This window comes from Centroberyx gerrardi, chromosome 15 (genome assembly GCF_048128805.1).
Source record: "Centroberyx gerrardi isolate f3 chromosome 15, fCenGer3.hap1.cur.20231027, whole genome shotgun sequence".
Taxonomy (NCBI): Eukaryota; Metazoa; Chordata; class Actinopteri; order Beryciformes; family Berycidae; genus Centroberyx; species Centroberyx gerrardi.
In genome coordinates, this window is record NC_136011.1 from 13,832,481 (window position 1) to 13,853,107 (window position 20,627).

The 20,627-nt window shown below is 41.6% G+C and overlaps 2 protein-coding genes across 2 annotated transcripts; both read right to left on the reverse strand.

Moving 5' to 3' along the window:
* Positions 1–4,754: 4,754 nt before the first annotated feature.
* On the reverse strand, positions 4,755–8,527 carry spef1 (sperm flagellar 1). The gene is made up of 7 exons (XM_078288886.1): positions 8,410–8,527; positions 8,048–8,159; positions 7,202–7,349; positions 6,951–7,001; positions 5,626–5,690; positions 5,442–5,547; positions 4,755–4,868 (listed from the first exon to the last, which is right to left on the reverse strand). Exons 1-7 carry the CDS (start codon positions 8,516–8,518, stop codon positions 4,755–4,757), a joined length of 705 nt encoding a protein of 234 aa, XP_078145012.1. The 5' UTR covers positions 8,519–8,527.
* Positions 8,528–8,743: 216 nt separating this feature from the next.
* On the reverse strand, positions 8,744–19,612 carry adam8a (ADAM metallopeptidase domain 8a). The gene is made up of 25 exons (XM_071913326.2): positions 19,555–19,612; positions 19,260–19,366; positions 19,072–19,145; positions 18,466–18,544; positions 17,269–17,345; positions 16,383–16,614; positions 16,054–16,131; positions 15,816–15,884; positions 15,153–15,322; positions 14,971–15,052; positions 14,692–14,834; positions 14,386–14,563; positions 14,135–14,224; positions 13,468–13,663; positions 13,264–13,345; positions 12,979–13,159; positions 12,802–12,888; positions 12,631–12,715; positions 12,122–12,233; positions 11,772–11,970; positions 11,314–11,361; positions 11,134–11,196; positions 10,872–10,922; positions 10,601–10,675; positions 8,744–9,702 (listed from the first exon to the last, which is right to left on the reverse strand). The coding sequence occupies exons 1-25, from the start codon at positions 19,598–19,600 to the stop codon at positions 9,658–9,660; spliced, it is 2,649 nt and encodes an 882-aa protein (XP_071769427.2). The 5' UTR covers positions 19,601–19,612; the 3' UTR covers positions 8,744–9,657.
* Positions 19,613–20,627: the final 1,015 nt, after the last annotated feature.

A 20,627-nucleotide genomic window follows, 5' to 3' on the forward strand; every position in this document is an offset into this window, starting at 1 on the left:
GCAAAAGAGGGGTATGAATCACTTACTCATGAAAATAATTAATCTTTTTGTCGATATTTTGTACAATCTGTGAAATTTAAACATTGTCTCCTTGTTTTAAAAGGTTTATATGCAAGATGTTTTCAAGTTTTGACAATGTTCTTATGTAAAATAAAACCTATTTTGATACCTCTCTTTTCTCTGTGTGTGAATTAATGTGAAGTTAATGTAGTACACATGGGCGCCAACAGGAGGAGAACTAATACCATGTTAAATAAATTCTCCGGTTTACACACTCAATCCCTGTGGCAGTGAGCTAAAACTTATAATAGGCTTTTGCCAAGAAGAGATCTAATGATAAAAGATAAGATAAGAGCAAGAACAGATAAGGACGAATCACTGTGGCAGTCTTGGACAATACTGTTAAATTATTGATATGCCATTGTCTAGTGCAGTGCTGGGCGGTTGTGGCTGCATGAGGATGACTTAGTGAATACTCAATGAATATACACACAAACGTTCACACAGTCCCTGTTGTTCTGACCCACATATTGTGCTATAAACACTCTAGACAAAAGTTCTGTTTGTTTCCTGGTGTGCGTGTGTGTGTGTGTAACAAATATCCCAAGAGACTGACTCCCAAGCCTGAAGTCTGGCCCTCGGCATGGCCAGTCAGCTGTTCACAGAGGAAGGAAGCAGTCAGTCAAAGTGTGTGTGTGTGTGTGTGTGTGTGTGTGATCACTGCTCGAGTGTGTATGTGAGGGATAGCCTCCTCTTATGACCTCTTAGCCCATACGGAGATCTGTGGCATCCTTTCACAGCTAAACCATCAGTCTCTCTTCTTCACTGGCGCCGCAGAATAATGCAGAGGTCCCGCTGCCAGAATGAGTTACATGTTTAGCTTGAGTCTGACCCTGGTTTTGGCTTTTCCTGGTTTCAGGTTTTGTGAGGAATGGGATCACAGAACATGTTTTTTGAGTGTCGGCTGCTTAGCTTCAGTCTTCCTCATCTTGTTTACTTTATTGAAGAGGAAATTGTTGTTTTTTGTGTCTGGTGGTCAACATTAGCGTGGCCTTTGCACATTTAAATGGGTGGTCTCACTTGGATGGGGGAAAACCTGTAGGGGGAACAAACTCGTCAGCGAGTTTAAAGCCCTCCCTCCCGGGACGTGAGGTCAAGGTGAGGTTCGCTGCTTCCTGGATGGTCCAGCGCTCCTCCTTCCTTCCTATCTGTCTGATCCTGCATGATCCCACATTTTCACCGCCCTGCCTCCATCCTGCCCCACAGCAGCAAGGCATGGCTCCTCATCCTTCAGCTGTCCGTCCTGTCGGTGCTGGAGGGGGCGAGGGTAGAAGCTGTGGGGGAGAGAAGGGTGTAGGGGTGTCTGTCCAGTCCCCCAAACAGCAGTGTGATACTGAATGATTCAACAGCAGTCACAGCATTCATCAATAGCTGCTCTGTTCCACAGTTTACCCTCACATTCCAATCCTGTGTGTGTGTGTGTGTGTGTGTGTGTGTGTGTGTGTGTGTGTGTGTGTGTGTGTGTGTGTGTGTGCGCGCGATACACTCTTAAAGAAAGCATTATCTTGGCTGTTTCTCAGCAGCTCACTCCTCTGTATGAATCCTCTCTGGAGATCCTGAGGATGGCCAATAGGATTCCTCCTCTCTTCTGACAAAAGCATTTTATAGTGATTACTGTTTCTCCACCTCAAGTGAGTTGTATGGTTCAGGCGATCTATCTAGTTCTATGTTTTGATCAACCCAATTATACTTTCCATACTTGTCATGTGTTTTTGTTTAGTCTGCTGTCATACAGTACCAATTAACTAGATCAAATGCCTTGTGTGCCCATTGTACTTAGTGTATTAAAGAGATTCAGATTCTTCATTCTGATTTTATTCTTTACCCTTGGAAAACTTTTTTTTCCAAATTTGGCAACATAGTGGAGTGTGTTTTAAAGCCATTTTAGTGGTGATTAATAGAACAGATCCCAGTGAAGACACCAACATTATATGTCCTGGTAATCAGTCATGATGTTGTTTGCTAACTTTTGTTTTACTCATGGGTGTCTGAAGGATTTTAGTAACTAAAGCAGATTGACCAAATCACCAACACAACTTTGCTGGGAGAAGGACATAAGGGGTCCCCTTTCCGCAGCCAATTGGCAAAGAATATGGAATACTTCAATAATATCAAAATGTGTCTGATATAGAATCATTCAAATTAAAATTTTGCATAGGGCGTATATTACCCCAGTAAAATGTAATAAAATGAATGCCACGGTCTCAGACAAATGCTGGCATGGCTGCGGTAAAAGAGGCACCCTGATGCACTGTCTGTGGGAATGCCCTGCAGTGAACTCTCTCTGGTCAGTGGTAACAAATGCCCTCACAGAGATCCTCCAGGTTGATGTTCCTAAATGTCCTATACTGTGTATACTAGGAGACAAAATAGATGGGTTATCTGTAAGGAAAATTAGATTTGTAATATTGGGTTGTCTTGCTGCTAAACGGAAAATTGTTATGAATTGGAAGATAAGAACTCCAACCTGTTTTAGCTTGAGCAGTTGGTTGGAAGAGTTTATAGACTTAATAGGGATGGAAAGAGCTGCCGCCACACTAAGGCACCTTGATCTGTGCCTAGAGGGATTGTGGGATACAGTAAGGTCATATTTGAACTCCTTACCGGATTATGTGTAATGCTACAACAAGAAGATTTTCAAGGATCTTTTGTTAAAATACAAAACAAAACAGCTACATTAAGTATTTATTGATGCCCCTGCCCCCTTTCCTCATATTCCTTTGTTTGCTTTTGTGCACATATGTTGTTCTGCGTTTTTTGTATGTCATTTGTGTATGCATTGTCTATGTATGTAATGTATGTGTTTAATGTCCAGTCTGTAAAATAAAAGGAAAAATTATAAATTAAAAATAAAAAAATTTAAAAAATTAAAAAGATTGACCAAAACAATATATTTAACAGTATATAGGATAATTTTATAGTATAAATGTTAGGGTTTGACTGATTAGGGTTTTTGAAAGCCGATGCTGATATTATTGTGTTGAATGTGCCAAGAGTTATTTTGTGCCAATATTTGGTATCTTTACGTATAACTATTTTCGTGCAATAAAAAAAAAAAAACAGGATTCAATGTTTTTCCCGGAATTTTATTCTTGTCTGGGTGGAAAAGCCTCTGTATGTAGTGTGTACTGTGTGTAGACCATCAAGTGGCACACTAACGAAGTCACACCAGGTAGAAATACTAAAAAATGAAAATGTTGTACAGCAGAGTTATATTGCTTTAAGCTTGGTGATGGTGATCGGGTGGTGTGAAGGTAATCAGCACATCAGGACTCACACACACCAACACCCAACTGGTGGATATCAGGCGCCCCTGATACAGACCAGCAGGTCATCTATCTCCTGTTACTCTATACAAACAGAGGGGGCAAGATCAAAGACAACACACAGACAGATGGAGACTGACAGACATACAGTACTGGGTCTTATCTAGGGTAATTTGGTTTGAGCATTTGATATGAGCAGAGACAACACAGGCAGACTGCAGGGGGGAGCACACCGAGAAGACTGGTGTTGGAAAACAGGGCAGAAAATATGACCTGAGACATAACCTGAGAATGTGTTTCTATGAGAAGTCATGGCAAACGATACATTTCTGTAGACAGAAGACGGACTCTGCTGTGTCAGCAGTGCTTCAACGTATTCAGTCAGTCAACCGTCAGCTATATGAGACATTAATTCTGTACCAAAGCTTATGACTATGGAAAATGAAACCCAAATGAGGTCATGAGTGACTGGTTTCTATTTCTGTGTTCACACTTAGTAAACAGGAACACAAATTGGAGAGAAAATATATGGCTGGTTAACTTTTTAATCTCTTTGCTCCTTTTAGCTGCTGTTCTCGCCTCATATTCACAGACAAGTCAGAGTGGTTAGTTTATTTATTGAGCACTTGGAGGTTAGAGGTCATAGGCTGTGTAAAGGCACAGGAGTTGAAGAACACTGCAGATGCACAAAACACAATACAACATACATGCTAAGTCTCCATACAGAATCTACTATAATCTACAAAAATAAACTATATATTAAACTGATGAGTCAAATTCTCACAAAACAGGCTAATTAAACAAATTACAGAAGAATCAGAACATCAGATATCCAAACAGACTGGTTAAACTAAAGGACATAATATGCTAAATCTGCAGTAATGCAAAAATATATTTTATTATACAGTACACAATTGTTGCAATGCCCTTGTTTATTCATGATATTAAAAACATTTCAACTACAAATGAGATTATGCAGTACATGGCCTCTTGGAATATGTGTGCAATTCATATTTTGAAAATGTTATTCACTGGAATCTCCATGTATTTCATTCATATCAACATTTCACCGCTGTGAATGATGGTCTCCATTTCTAACAGGGATTCAGATTAGCAAAGTCCTGCTGTACCATCACATAAACACGCTTAGAAAACAAGACAATGTTGCAATTGGATTAAAGAGCCATGTAATTCTGCTGGTGTGTTTAAACAGGTGTGATTCCTTTTAGCAGAGAGTACAATGTTCTCAGTATTTTTCATGACAATCTTCCTTTGCCCTGGTAGACTCAAGTCCTTTTCATAAAATAGAGTTTATTGCAGCGGGAGTTATGGAGTTATGTCTCAGAGCCACTATGAAATATAGTAATTGTGTGAGTGTGTGTGTGTGTGTGTGTGGGGGGGGTATTGTTGTTGGTTTACATGTTTGTATCAGGGCATTTTGGCTTTGGCTTTGTATGTCTCCAGATGTCTTGTCAGGTCATCGATGCGCATATCCTTCAAGTGCACCAGGTGCTCGAGCCTGTTCACCTTCATCTGCAGGATCTAGCCACACACACACACACACACACACACCACACAATAAAAACAGCTGTGAGATCTTAAAAGAGCAAAAGGAAGTGATAAAAATGACGAGGGATGTCTTCCTAAAACACCATTCAAGCCTGAAAAAACAGTAAATTATCTCATTGCTGAAGGTTCCTTAAAGTTGTTCTGTAGAAGAGAGGTGTTACACATTTGTACATGTCATCATGCCGTATCTCTTTTAACACTCGGACGATAAGAAACTGTGGCCTGTAGCCAGAGAAAAGAAAAGAAGAAAAAAAAAAACAGTCATGTCCGCTGAGCCTTCACTGACTCACTGACCACTGCTGACACAGCCCATGACACATGCTGTATCACACACACCCAACTCTCTCTCTCTCTCTCTCTCTCTCTCTCTCACACACACACACACACACACCTGCAACAGCATTACAGGCAGTTTGGCATTGCTCTTCCCCTACAGAACACCGAAACGGAAGACGATTTTGTTTGCAGATGACGGTCTGACAGTCAGCAGTGTGATTTTCCCGGATTTTGTAGTGTGTGTGTGTGTGTGTGTGTGTGTGTGTGTACCTCCACAGTCTCCTGTAAAGCCATTAGAGCCTTCTCTTTTTCCTGCAGGATCAGACGGACAGCAGGGTCCATCTCTGAGGCAAAGTACACTGGGAGCTGGGGTTTGCTGTACAGTAAAAACACAAGAAGTATAATGAACAGAGCTAAGGCCTCTCAGAGCTGGGATTAAGAAGAATGTTGTTACCTGTTTTTCATCTTTTCATCTTTTTTCATCCCTTCTCCTGCTTTCGGCTGAGCCTGAAGTCGGGCCTCAGTCTGAAGGGTTTCTGATGAGGATAAAAGGAAACTATGTCATTTCAATAACTATAATGTGGACAGAATTCTCCATGATGTTCTTAATTTTTAGCCTTTTGCCCATAACTTGATGTCTGCAGGGATTCATCCCATTAAGATTTATGAACACAACAGAGGGTCAAGGGAGGGAGGGGGCAGATAGAGGAGCGAGGGAGAAATGGAGAAGTAAGATTATAAGAAGGAGAAAGAGGGGAAATCAAGAGGCCTTGAAGTCTGCTGAGCTCGGGCCGGTGATAAAGGCCATCTGGTGATGCTGGGAGCTGATAGGAGGGCCTGAGCGGTGAGTCTGATAGTGAATGGGGTGTAGATGGGAAGAGGAAAGAGCAGAGGGAGGAGGCGCTGGCCTGAGGGACAGATGAGGTGTGGGAAACGGAAGAGAGACACGTCACCGGTTCCCTCCCTAAAGGTCCTGGCAGCTGTCTAATCTCCTCTCCTGTTCAGTGCCGTAGGTATGATTGCGTGAGTGTGTGTTTATGCCTGTGTGTGGTCACTGCAATCTCTGGGACTGATTAGCATTAACCGAGGGGTATAACAGCATGGTAGCCGGACACAACTGCTGAACACAAAGCTGGGGGCATCAGGCTGAGCAGAGAAGGCAGGAAACGGAGGAAAGAATGAAAAAGCTTCATTTCAGAGGCAGAATCAGTGGGTTAGCAGAGCAGGACTTCTTGTTGCCTAAATGGTTCCCCTCTGACACAAAACCCAGCCACCTCAGTGCCTTTAGTCTGGAATATGCTGATTTGATGTGTGTCAGCTGACCAGTAGCTGCAGCACCATTAAAAGTCTAAAAATGACTCCCACTTCCCTCCCTGTGGAAATAAAAGCAGATTTTGGACTCAGCAGCCTCGGTCAGGGTTACTGACACTACATGTGTCAGCTAATATATTCCACAAATGGCACTAACAACAACGACATAAGCAGTAGAAGGAGTAGGGTCATATCACAGTCATCCTGTTATTGTTAAATCAGCAGTCCGATTTTAAGTAATCAGGCCGATTTCCCTATTTTGTTGATTTCACCACAGTTCTCTAACTTCTGGGGAATGTTTCGCCACCGCGCTGCGATGTGATGTAACGTCAAATATGACACCATAAAAATCACCTTGTGGACCAAGTCGCTAAGATGACAAATGTGTGGTTTGTAGTTGTTGGTTAAACAATAAAAATTTAGCTTAGGAATAATGTAAGAGTAATGACAGTAGAAATGCTACTTTACTGTACCTGTATGAAGTGTCTCCTGGTTCTTGGTGTCATAGTACTCCAAGTCCTGAGAACAAAAGGGAAAAATCTGTTTTGCTAGTGGTTTTATTTCACCCTACAATGCTCAGAAATACAGGGGAAGCCTTTATGATCCATGTGGGAGAAAGAGGGCTTAAGTATTTAATATTCTGTAATTAACAATAGCATTCAAACAGACAAAAACACACTCACGTACGGGTGCAAACACACACATACACACACACATACCAGCATATTGTCTGCAGCACGCTCCAGCTTCTTGTCTATCTTCTCCCGGAGGGCGCACAGTACAGGCTCTATCACTCCGGCGCTGCTCAGCACAATCCTCTTCACTGTCTCCTCAGCCACGTGGAAGTTCAGCTTGGAAAACACCTTCCTGTCCACAGAACAAAACGTAGAGTTGTTTGCAAATGGAAAACAGAAATGGCAATTTCAATTTCAAGGTGAATTGATTGATGGTAGTGGTGTTAAACGTATGGAGGTCAGATTGTTTACAGTGAAGACTCAAACCATAAATCTATTGCTGGCTGTGTTCCATATGAGTGGCCAGGGAGACGATGAGTGGGTGTGTTTGGATTGGTTCTCACGGCCCACTGCAGCGGCCCATGGTGCCGCTCAGAGAGCTAAGTCAGTAGACTAAAGTTTAGCCTACATTCCCTATCCGCCTCAGTGTTTCCTGCAGAATTCCCTTGGAAATGTGAAGGATCGGGATAATGTTGGTTCTGAGATCCAGGTTTGGTCCTGGGCCCATTCCAGATCAGTTCCAGTGGGAGTTGGAGAGTTGGATATCCTTTATTTGGAAATGTATATGATGTATGGACAATCATGCAGCGTGTGTGTGTGTGTGTGTGTGTGTGTGTGTGTTGGAGGGAGTGAGGGGTGTGTATGGGGCGGTGGACTGAATAACAAGGCCAGATGATATGAATTTAAATGTTTCTAGCTGTGGGCGGACTTTTCACCAGGGAAAGATGAGTGCAAACACGTATCCACCCTCGTCTACAGTCAGTATTAAACCTCAGTCCATGGATGCAGCCATAGCCGTGCATGCAGTTTGATCAGTGACAGATGTCTTGCCTGTTGAGGATGTTCCAGTTACTGAGCTTTTGCTGTGTAGAGTTTGCAGGGCTGTAGTTGTGCAGCTCAACCAGCTTGGGGAAGAAATATTTCACAACTTCTGCAGCCATCACTAGAGAGGGTTCAGTAGAGAGCAGGGTCAGTTCAGAAGAAAAACATCATTAATACTCTATGGTGTAGTTTTAAACGCACAGTATTGAGATGGCCAACCACGAAAAGAGCCAAAACTAGATGATTGTAGCTGGTGATACTTGACAATATGACTAGTTATTATTACAGAGCTCATAACTGGGTCATATTACTACTGCTGCCTCTCCTCCTCCACTCCTCTCTGATTGCTAGCCAAGCCAAATGCGAACTACCTCCATCGCTGAAGTCTCTTGTGATGTGTCTTTTCGGCCGGGACAGAGGGATTTTGTCTATCCATGCGTACAAATCCTGCAGTTCCTCTTCAGTCAGTTCCCGATCCATTATTCAAAGAGCTACATCGGACACTTTACAGTTTGTTCAGATCCAAACTGTTTCACCGTACTAGCTTGCTGCCTTCCCTCGACAACAGGTTGTTTAAGGCGTTGCTATGCGACCACGTTTAACTACGGCAACACATACCGTCTCCACCAGATATATACGCTTCCGACAAGGTAGTCTCTTCAGTAGAAAAAATAAGGAAAAAAACAACTGAAACACTCATTGTGGTGAATTTTTTTTAGATTTTTTTATTATTATTTATAGTTTCCATTTCACAGACAAAAATAACATTTCAATAAATAACTAACTTTCTATCAAGTTTATTTTCAGCTCAAAGTATGCATGATTAATCAAGGCAGAATCACTGTGGAGAAAGACCACAATTATTGGCATAAGTGAATGACAGTATGATCATGTGACATGGCCTCAGGTCCACTGCATAGAATAGGCCTGCTATATAAAATCCCTTGAAGAATTACAATTAATCACATCATGGCAACACTCAGTAGAAAATAGCTGCATGCAATGCAATCCCATTGAAGTCAAGCATAGGTTACTCCTAAAAGTTCATGGCAAATATATCCATAAGCCGTGCACCATACCCTATTCACTGTAAAGTGCCCATGTTGGTGGCAGATTGAAAAAAAAAATCCCTTAACAACTCTATTCTGTCTTAGAAAGCAGTACCAAAATCATGTGGGAGAATTAAAAGAAAATGGTAACAGTTAGTAAAACATTCACAGCATAAGTGGTCAGTGCAATTGCTTAATAAGGTATCCTTGCATCCCACGACAAAGGCAGAGAGAATTTTCCCTTGAAAGACAAATCATATCATCGGTTTCATGGCAGAATAGCCAGTTGTCATTTATATAGCAAGAAAGTTGAGTCTGCCAATCACAGATTCAGGTTTCCATTGAGATACAAAAACAAGGCACAGACGGTGGCCAGTCCCAGAGAGACTGGACAGAAAGACTCTGTCACTTATTGTTGCTGTCCCTTCAGTGGCTCTACTTTCCACGTCAGAGCAGACTAACATCTCCTGAGAGGATCATGAAGACCCAGTGGCTCTCTCAATCGATCCACCCTCAGTGGATCTAAAGCAGGATCTCAGTGTTTACACCAGGCTGGAACTGTTCCCTCCGTCATCTGGGCCTGCTGGGGGGCATCAGGGCCGCTTTCCCTGCAGACTGTAAAAACAAACAAACAAACAAACACATACACACACATACACATACACACACACACACACACACACACACACACACACACACACGCACACACACACACACACACACACACGCTATGGATGAGTCACCGTCACAATGCAATTCCAATTTCCCCTTTCTAACTTCTCTCATATACATAAATTCTTTTTTCTTCCTATCTCTCTCCAATCACACTGTGTAAAACATAGTAATACTATTCAAAGCTATTCAATGGTGGCCAGAGAAGAGTTATGTGCTGACTAACTCCCTAACACTGAGCCACTCCTTGCTCATTTCACTGTTGAATGTTGGGACAATGTCCAAAACCACAGAGACCTTTATATATCTGAATGACTGGAATAACATTAAGCATGTCTGAATGCCAGCTGCGAGTCTCACTGTGCCCTCTGCAATTCAGTTTAGTAAAGAAGAGCACAAATTAATTCCACATTAGTTGAGGCTATACCGCAGTACATCAAGTTTTTAGATTATTATTTATAACATATCATAATTTACTAACGCTTTATTTTCCGGGTCCACAATTTCCTAATAATTGCCTAGAAAGGAACTGTTCATTTCTTAGGAAGTTTCCTGGAAATAACCATGAAATGATGTAGTAGTTCTACAGAAAATGTAAGCAGTCTGGTGGAGTCAATAAGATACTGTCAATTTCTAAAAGAGTGAAAGGGCTGCAAAACTATTAACTATTTATTGGAAAAATAATAGGCAGAGGTCAATTATCAGAAGTCATTATTCATATATAATATAGTTATTTGTTGAATTCTTAATTCATTTTAGTTAACATCTAATTTTCTATATAACTACTTCATAATTTCATGGTTCTGTCTTGGAAACAACAGAAGAAATTATCAATACACACCAGCTGAGTCTGTTTCAGTGCAGAAGAGGCTCCAGAAGGCTTCGCTGGAGGCATTGGAGGCTTTGGCTTCGTGTTCTGAGAAAACAGATGATCACATCTCAATCATGTGGTATTGCAAAAAATGTTTTATCTGTGTGTGTGTGTGTGTGTGTGTGTGTTTGTGTGTGTGTGAGTGTGTTTGACTCTTTGAGTGTGCATGCATATTTGTGTTTGCATGAAGATGAGTATACACAGTGCAGCAGAGGGAAGGTCTTATGACAATTTCTCTTACCAGCTTAGTTCCAAGTGGCGGTAGAGGTTTGGACGGAGGAAGTGGCTTGGCCTATCAAAATAAAATAAATAAAACAAACAATTAATAAATACCTAATTATCCTTAAACAGAAAAGATAAGAAATGCTACAAAAATACTGCGGATTTATCAATATTAGGAGACGAATTAACCAAGAATTTAGCATAAAGTGTGTGCTAACAATCCAAAAATACTGATATTTTTTGAAACACCTGAGTTCTAAAACAGTTGTATGCCTCCTTACCTCAAAAAAGGCTGGCTTGGGCTTGATTGGGACAACAGGCGGCAGCATGGATGGCCTTACAGCCTGAAGGAAAACATTTATACAAAACATTAACTAGTTTAGAGATATAAAAAAAGAGACATAAACACAGAGGTTTGTGATGTTACGTTAAGTTAAGGACAAAATAGTAGACCAGCTTACCTGTTCGGTCTTTGATGGCTGAGGCACAACTGGCACCATCTTGGGAGGCTGGTAAGGGACAGGGACAGACATGAGTTGATGAGTTAAACTGTATTTGTCAAATAGCTTGCTTGGACTTTTTTAAGCCTTATTTAATCTGGCAGGTTAATTAAGAACAAATTCATATTTACAATAATGACACTGGGGCTTGAACCCTGGCCTTCTGGTTAAAAGATGATCTCCCTTCTCACTACACGACTCTGCTGCCCAAAATTAATAACGTGATATCAAATGCTAACTGCAGCTGCTGCAACTGAAAATAACATGTCTTATTAGCAGAAGAAATAAAAACGCTACTCCAACACATACAGTGTCAGTGTTACTTCCTCATAGCTCATTTCTGTCTCCCCAATTATAATCACCACACCATCCTGGTGCCTAAACTGTTAGATCAATGATAGATCAAAAGGGAGTCTCACCTCTGGAGGCGCTCTGCTGGGGTATATGGCTCCAGTGAGTGTCTGGGGAGTAGCAAAGAACAGAGGTTTACAGGCTTGAGTAGCCGACGACTCCACAAACTTAGGCCGGCTGATATGCGAGGGCCTGGTGCGAGGGCTGCCCCGAGAACTGCCTGACTGAAATACTGGGTTGGACTGTCCGGAGGTGGAGTAGGGATATCTGCAAAGAAACACACACAGAGGCTCAAATCAAAGATGGACAGGAGAAGGAGCTTTGACTATAACTCTTCGTGGCTTTGTCATTTTTGAATGTGTGCACAATGATTGAACAGGGAGCAAAGAAGAAAGAAAGGAGCACCGTCTTTCTGTACCTCTTTGCAGGGCGTCTCTTTCCCCTGCAGCACATCAAACCTCCAATAACCAGGACTAGCAGCAGAAGTACGCCCATCGCCAATGACACAGCAGTAACAACCATATCTGTCCCTGCAAACACGCACACACACACACACACACACCGATTGTGACAATATCCTCTATTGCTCAAGGTTGAACGTCACAGCATACATCAACAAGCCAGGAAACAGAATTCACTGTAATATCATTACTGCATTTGTACGGACAGACAGGGAAATTCCATTAAATCAATATCTATTTGTGCTCGTCAGAACAGTGCACAATTGTTTGAGGCCATGAGACAGCCTCTTCCGAAGTTTAACTCTTGGTGAACAACACAGCACAGAGCACAGAGGAGAAGATACAGTCCTGCGTAAGAATGCACACAAAAGTTCATGCATATAAAGAGGTAGACACACAGACGCTGACCAGCAGAGTGTGCACACACTCACACAAGCACACACATACAGACAATACTGTGCAGTACCTTTAGGCAGCTCTGTCAGCTCCACATCACAGAAGGGCGGGGCCCAGCCGGGGTGGCAGTGACACTGCCGCTCATGGTTACACACCTGCCAGAGACCAGTCACAGTCAGCTATGTTGTCATTGGCCCTGCTATAGTGCTTCAAAGTGTTGAAGGGTAAATATCTGTCTCACCCCACGGTTGTTGCATTTGTTAGAGCAGTCATCCGTTCCATACACCTTGATGTTTTTGATGTCTTGACACCGATGATCATAACACACCTGAGGCACAGACGCACAGTTCGTATTCATGCAATTCGGGATGCATGGGGTTCAGTTGCTGATAAATATGAACAACAGAAGTTTCCTTACCATGTTGTTGCCACACTTGGTACCAGTAGGTACCATTACCAGATCTGCTGGGTAGTTGTCTTTAGGGTTCATGGTTGCCTCATTGCACGTCACTCCATTTGCTAGTGTGATGAAGGACTTTCTGGATGTCACCGGGAACTCCCAGCCTCCTGAGCAGTAAAGCTTCCCACATGTCACTTCCCTGCAACCAAAAACCACAGGCTTATGATCCCAATAAGCAACAATACCACACTGTTACTATGCGCTATTATTGAGGTGTATTGGGATTTGGAAATGATTACATACTGGCCTGAACATCTCTGGCCAAACAGGGTCTTTCTGCAATTCCTGTCCTTGTCGAAACAAGCATCTGCAGCTACTTCAGCGTCTAAACCAGAGAACCACGGGAAACACAAGATGGCTTCAGTCTTAGGATTGTTGAAGTATCAGAATCAAAGTGATGAGTCAGCAGCATATCAAAACCAAAGTGAACTGATGTTTCTGCTTTACCTGGTCCCCATAGTCTCTTGCAGTGCTGGTCCTGTGAAGGACACTGTCCGTTGTAGCAGTGTCCTCTTCCACGGTTGCAGGACCGGCCATTTTGGGTGAAGGCGTCTGTAGGACAGAAGGCAGAGAAACCAGTGCAATGCTCTGCCAGGTCACAGTCCCCTGCACTCGGTCTACACATGCTGCCTGTCGCCTTCAGCTGCAGAATGGAGAGGAAAAGACATGGAGTTATACACAAATACACACACACACACACACACACACACACACACATACACACAGCTAAAGAGTGGAGATGATGTTTACCTCCTCTGGCAAGTTCAAGAATAAAATAGAGTCAAAAATGTTTGTGTTGGTGCCACGTTAAAACTTGCTTAAGTGTTCTAATCTTTCTTAGAAAGCAGTAACCAATGATGACCATTGAAAGGGAAATAATTGAATTCAATACAATTGCCACTATCAGTTCTGTCACTGATAATGACGTGTGTATCCCTGGAAGAAGAAATACTTAAAAAGACATTTTTTATGTTCAGTGATGTCAGTGATTGTTCCACTAATACCCTGCCAACAATTTTTACACTCTGCTTTTACACATCTACACAGTGTATGATAAGCGTGTGTGTGTGTGTGTGTGTGTGTGTGTATGTGTGTGTGTGTGTGTGTTACCTACCTGGCAGTTGTGGCAGCATTCTCCCTCTGCACACTGGGATCCTGCATTGAATCTGCAGGTAGTGGCATTACAGCAGGGATTCTTGCATTCCTGAGAGAGAGAGAGAGAAAGAGAGAGAGAGAGAGAGAGAGAGAGAGGGAGAGAGAGAGAGAGAGAGAGAGCGGGTCAAAATAGTACATGTGTGTTTCTATATGTGCCTGAGTATGTGCGTGTGTGTGTATGTGTGTGTGTATGTGTGTACGTGTGTGTACCTTTACAGTGCCACAGTCACATTCTTCTCCAGGCTCCAGGAAGGCGTTTCCACACACCGGTCCTCCATAGATGCGATCAGTAGAGGGAGTATCCAGCAGACAAGCGGGGTCGACCTCCTCCAGGAAGCTGCTGAGCTGCTGCTGACTGCAGCTGCTGAACATCTCTGGATACACCAGCCTGGAGAGAAAGTGAGAGAGAGAGTGAGAGAGTGAGAAAGAGGAAATATTGGCTGTACTTTGTTGGATTTTAACATAGCAGCTTCTAGAATTGGTGTAGTTTTGGTGTAAGTGAGAAACGGAGCTTACCCAACACTCTCAGCCATGATGCAGCCTTTTTTTGACATTGAGGAGCCACAGATACAGTTTTCAGTATCATGGGACAAGCCCAGGTTGTGGCCCATCTCATGGGCAATGGTAGAGGCCACTCCTATTGGGTTAGTGTTATGGTCCTGGGTATATGAAAGGCAGAGTGGATGAAAGTGGAGTTGAGCCAGACTGTAACTGAATGGAACATGAGACAATCCTATTTTCTTCTGACATTTCCTTTGAAATTACAAATTTCTACACAGGAAAAACCTCGCCTACCTCATTGACAGCTCCAGAGTTGGAGGTGCACATGGCATTGGTGTTTGCCAAGCCAACAGTTGAGCCCTCAAAATCCATACCACTGAATGAATAACAGGGAAAAATGTTTAGACATCAGCAATAACAGCTTAATACACCTTTGTCATCTTATTGCCAGGAGGTTGGAGAGAGCTGCGTCTTACGTGATGAGCTGTGCGTTGTCGTGTTTGATTCTCTGCAGCAGGCTGCTATGACGCCAATCAAGGAAGCGAACAAGGGTGTGCTCAGGATTACTGCTGACCTCTATCTGGTCTCTATATGACCAGATATCCAGACCGACCAGCATCACACGGAGACCCACAGGACGATACAGCTGAAACAGAGCAGCACAGAGCAGTGTTAGCACACACAAATCCACCCTAAAACAGATTTAATATGCTACTCTTATGGTCTTAGACAGTTCAATCAATATTTATGAACATGAGCGACTCTTTCAAACACCTAGATACCACAGAACTAAGACTCTCATCTATAATGTCGTCAGAAGAAATGAGTTTGGATTCTATGCAGTCCCACGGTGCGTAGAACCTGGAGCTTTTCTACTGTCAATGAAAATATATTGAATTCCTAAAATGTTTGAGCTTTGACTTCAAAGGAACTATATTTTGTTGTAGCAGTAACAGTTATGATTCAAAATGTCTTGGCTGTGTTGGTTTTGGCTTTCGGAGAGACTTGTTCATCATGTTTGCACATCTGTCCAAGATCAGTAGAATAATATGGAAATTCGATTTTATTTTGATTTTCCCTTTCTAAGCAAAAAACTTCTATCATTCTAACTGATAGACTACTGTATAAGAGCAAGGTACCTTGTCCACATGGTTTGTTACTTCAAGCACTCTGGCCTCTACCGTCTTCTTACTGCCAAACTTCTTATACTGGAAAGAAAGGATGGAATTTACTTAGTAAGAGCATCAACATATGCAGAAAGACAGCCTTTCTACATATAGAGGGAAGACAGTATTACTGAATAAGATAGTAACTATCAATTGGATACAACTGTAATACCAGTAGTCAGACTGAGTTAGGAAAATGAAGAAATCATACCTCTCTGTTGTCGACCACCACAACCATCTCCACTATCCTGGGCTTTCCATTGCGGCTTTTGGTCTGGCCTCTGCTTTTCTGAATAATAAAAAACGTGTTAGATATCATTGATACTGAGTGTGCATGCATATGTGTGTGTGTGTGTCTATTAGGGTTAGACTGATATATTGCTTTGAAGATATATTGAGCTGATATTGGCCTTTTCAATAAAAATATCAGAGGTGGTGGATGTGATTTTATGCTTTACACTGCTTTAAGTATACGGCATAAAATATAATCACAAAATTTCTGCTATCGACAGCTTAAATATTGGTATATATTGTCTTTACCAGGCTGCTGAGCTGGAACAGTCCAGAGGGCCGGGACCCATGGTCATAGAAAGTGGTTGTGTTTCCATGGGAACAGGTGCTCCTCTTCCTCCTCAGGTGTCTGTAGTTGTAAACAGCATGAAGACCCTCCTCCTCGTCGGCTTCAGAGCTCCGTCTGCCGGCCTGCTCCTCTGTCTCAGCACCGGCTAGAGGTTCGATCAGGTAGACCTGCTCCTGGATGTGCACAAACCCCCTGTAGTGCAAAACAGGAATACTTCAGAGTGGACATAGAAAAGTGCAAGAGTGGTGCGCCCAACCTTTAAACCAGGAAGTGACAGTTCTGAGGAGCTGAAGCAAAGAAAAAATGCAAACAACTATATTTTTCTGATCTTTTCAGCAATGACAAACCATTAAAGCATCATCCAATTCTCATGTGGATCTCAATATAATTGGTCACAACAAACTTCTCTTTGTTGCTCATGCTGTTTACTTTCCACAGCTATTAACAGCCACATAGAAATTTGTTTTTCTGCAGACAGCGGACAGTACAGCAGTTTTTTTTTTTTTTTTTTTTTTTTTTTTTTTTATCAGAGAAGCCTGGTCTTATCAGCCTGGCCTTTGTAACTTAAGGAGTCGATTGGGCTAAAGGTTTTCAGAGTCTGAGCTACATGCAGTCTAACACAGATTTAATGGTCTTAATGGATGTGCAGGGATGGAACCTGGTGAATCTTTGGACCTGAAACACTGGCGGACCCGTCCTCTTTCTGCGAGAGCCTCAGAGCAGCAGACATAGTTGCCAAACCAAGCCTTCATGGGTTTAATTGAATTTGGCACTCAGTTTAGAAAGCTGATGATCTTCCAGTAATTAGACATCTAGCATGAAGGAAATACATCCAGCTTTACTCACTTTATTCCTGAACACAGTCCCATGCTGGCAGAGGAGTCCTCCACTTCCACAATGTGTCCGTGGTAGTAGCAGTGATCCTGAACAGGCAGAAATCATTATCAGGGAATCAATGGACAGATTTCACTTGTTGTGTTTTTTTTTTTTTACTTAAACTGCCAAATATCTCAAACATAGTGCAGTAATTTTGTTTTTGAGTTTGGTGATATTGGTAAAGATATTTGTAACATGGTCAGAGAGAATGACAGCGATTAGTCCATAGGTGGTGATGTAATGTGCAATTTCTACTTGAACCTTTACACTTCCCATCCTGTTTGACACAGAACTCTAAGAACGCTATATGAGGTGTCACTTCTCAAAAAGAGGAAGTTTGTAATTGCAAACCTTAATCATCGCCTATCATGATGTATTTTATGACATTTTAAATTTCACCAAAAATAGAATACAAAACATTGGTATTTAGATTACATAAAATGTCAAGGCAGAGATCTGTACCAATTAGTAACAATCACTAGTAAAATGTGTGTCTAATTACTTTTGTGTATTCTATTATTTGTGTTTGACAGCCAGGTCTGAAAAACTGACACATAAACTGTAAGAAGACTTGTGACAGCAGACTTTCACAGATGTCAGACTCCTCAATGGAAAAACCCTGCGTTTTACAAAACCTATTTCCCCTATTGGACAGCTCAGAGCTGTGACGGTGACTTAGGCTGAAGATGAAATCACACCATACAGCAAAACCACAATAAGGGCAAGGACAGGAAGACAAATGTGGCAAACAGTGAAACTGGGTGGGTAGATGGTACAGGATATCCCGCACAAGGAATATGCAGCCTACTTTAATCATTTAGCTGTATGTCCTGAATCACAAGATAACGCTTTGGAAGTGTACAAACCTGAAAAACATCACAGTGTGCAGTGACAAAAAATAGATAAATACATTTCTTGCCTCTAGAATTGTAATTAATTTGATAAACGTATTTAGGGGTATTTGCAATGTGTAAGAAAGCATCCGTGTTGCTGCATTTTGTCCTATTTAAAGTTATACATTTAGAAATTTAGGCAGTCATAGCTTGTTTCACTCAAATAATATAGCAAAGATAGAACACATTATTATGCAGAGTTGTATATTCCCAACCTGATTCTGAATAAAAGGATAGTGTTAATGTTAATGTTAGTGAATGAATACCAAACTACCTCATGATCTGGAGTAGTTGTCACGTGGGTGCCATGCTCAGAATAGTGTGTCACAGAATAGTTTTTCCCGACAAGATTTCTGGAATTAAAACATTTTGTTCTGTCAATAAGTTGAGGAAAAGATCAAGGGAGAAAGTGTGTGTGGACTGTACTCACAGTCAAAAGTTTGGACACACCACATTTTTTGTAATTTTTACTATTTTCCACATTTTAAAATAATAGTAAAGACATCAAAACTATGAAATAACACAAATGGAATAATGCAGTGACCAAAAAAGTGTTAAACGAATCAAAACTATCTTATATTTTAGATTCTTTAAAGTAGCCACCCTTTGCCTTGATGGAAAGGCAAATGCTTTGGAAAGAAATTTATTCATAGGCATCAACTTAACTATTTATTTACTATTTACTATATATTTGTCTAAAAAACAAATTTCAAGCATTTAAGCATAAAACCTTTAGATCAAAATAGCTTTAAGAGAATGAAAAACATAATACATTCAGTCAAGTGTGTCCAAACTTGACTGGTGTAGTGTATTTAAAAAAAAGACAAAGAAACTTCAGTTCAATCAGTTCCTGCTTATTATGACATTAAAGTCATCTCACCTGTTCTTCTCCAGGTGTAAAGTGCAATTCTGCCCCGCTATTGTCAGAGAGTACTCGATCACATCTGGGTATGTCTACACACACACACACACACACACACACACAAAAGATGAGACTTAAGTGCATTCTTTCGCAGCAAATAAATGGCCATGAAACTGACTGAATGACACAATATAAATTTACGTTACCTGCTGTGTAGAAAAAGTAATGTGAGATGCATCCTGAAGTTTCCGAGGTATCACTGTTTCATATTCCATCACATGAGGTAGACTCCTCTGACTGCCCGCAATTAGTCCTGCAAGTAGGGATATTTTATCAGACAAAGAAAGAAAGATAGAAAGAAAGAAAGAACAAAGAAATAAACAAAGAAATAAACAAAGAAACACAGAAACAAACAAACAAGAAGAAAAGAAAAGAAAAGAAAAGAAAAGAAAAGAAAAGAACAGAAAAGAAAAGAAAAGAAACAAAATAGAACAGCCGTACCCCAAGAGGAGATGCAGACACATATGAAATATCCAGAGTATCGCATGTTGCTGTAACGGACCGGACCGTCATTGAATGCCTCGCAGTCTCAGAGAAACCCCAAAGACCTTCAGCTCTTCTCCTCCGCCCTCTCTCTCTGTCCCCCCCCCCCCCCCCCCCCCCCTCTCTCTCTCTCTCTCTCTCTCTCTCTGCCGTGTAATATCCTGAAAATTAGCATTTGGGGCTGACAAACCACATGAGTCAGTATCCGAGTCCAACTTTGCCCTTAGACGACTTCTGCTGCAACAAAAAAACATTTCCCTTACTTTTGAAGTTTGCCTCCGAAATGTGTACAATGTTAAGGTAATTTCGCAATTTAACCGAAGAGCTTACAGCCAAATGATGTTTTTTGACACAGTAGGCCTAATCTTTTTGCCCCCACCCAATCATGAGTTATTTATAACAATTAGAAACATGCATTATCTAATATTTCAAACACAACTCTAATCTGATCAACTTGGGTATTTTCAGGACTACAGTTAATACATAATAATATAGTAATTAAATATATTTTGTAATCATATTATTGTAATTTCGTTACATGCAATTAACTTGTCTAATATCCAATATCACGAGAGTATCTCAGATCCCCTTAGTGACATTTGTCGCCATCTACTGGCTGAATGGTTGAATGGTCAGACTGGCACAGATTCAGACAAGATTTGTGAGAATCCTGAAGTCAATAATGTCTGCTTTGTGCGCATCTGTCTGATACCGAGAAGGATTGCGTTTAGAAATAGAAATCTGTAAATAAAGGACTTGGTAGCACCTGAGAGGTGGAAGAATGAATGAGATCTCACTCTGCCACTATTTCTGGGTACCAAAAACGTCATCGACTCAGAATAATTTGTCTCAGTGGTAAGGTTAACGCCCACACCTTTGCAGACCAGAAGATGGGCATTTTGTCACCATGGAGTGATGTGTCTTCTTAAACATATAAGATCTTTGCCAGCGCACGGGCGTATGTGATGACGTCGTCTCTCCGCGTCGTGAACAACAACCCAACAACCAAAGCACTGCTGCTGCTGCTGCTC

Bases quoted from the DNA above. Each gene is read 5' to 3' on its own strand.
- adam8a (XM_071913326.2), bottom strand. From the start codon at position 19,600: ATGCGATACTCTGGATATTTCATATGTGTCTGCATCTCCTCTTGGG. The intron at 17,346-18,465 runs GTAGTTTGGTAT...CTGCCTGTTCAG, and splicing joins CAACTACTCCAGATCATGAG to GATCACTGCTACTACCACGG. The intron at 13,346-13,467 runs GTAAAGCAGAAA...TCTCTGGTTTAG, and splicing joins CAAGAGACTATGGGGACCAG to ACGCTGAAGTAGCTGCAGAT.
- spef1 (XM_078288886.1), bottom strand. From the start codon at position 8,518: ATGGATCGGGAACTGACTGAAGAGGAACTGCAGGATTTGTACGCATGG. The intron at 7,350-8,047 runs GCAAGACATCTG...TTCTGTGGACAG, and splicing joins AACTGGAACATCCTCAACAG to GAAGGTGTTTTCCAAGCTGA. The intron at 4,869-5,441 runs GTACACACACAC...GTGTGTGGCTAG, and splicing joins CTTTACAGGAGACTGTGGAG to ATCCTGCAGATGAAGGTGAA.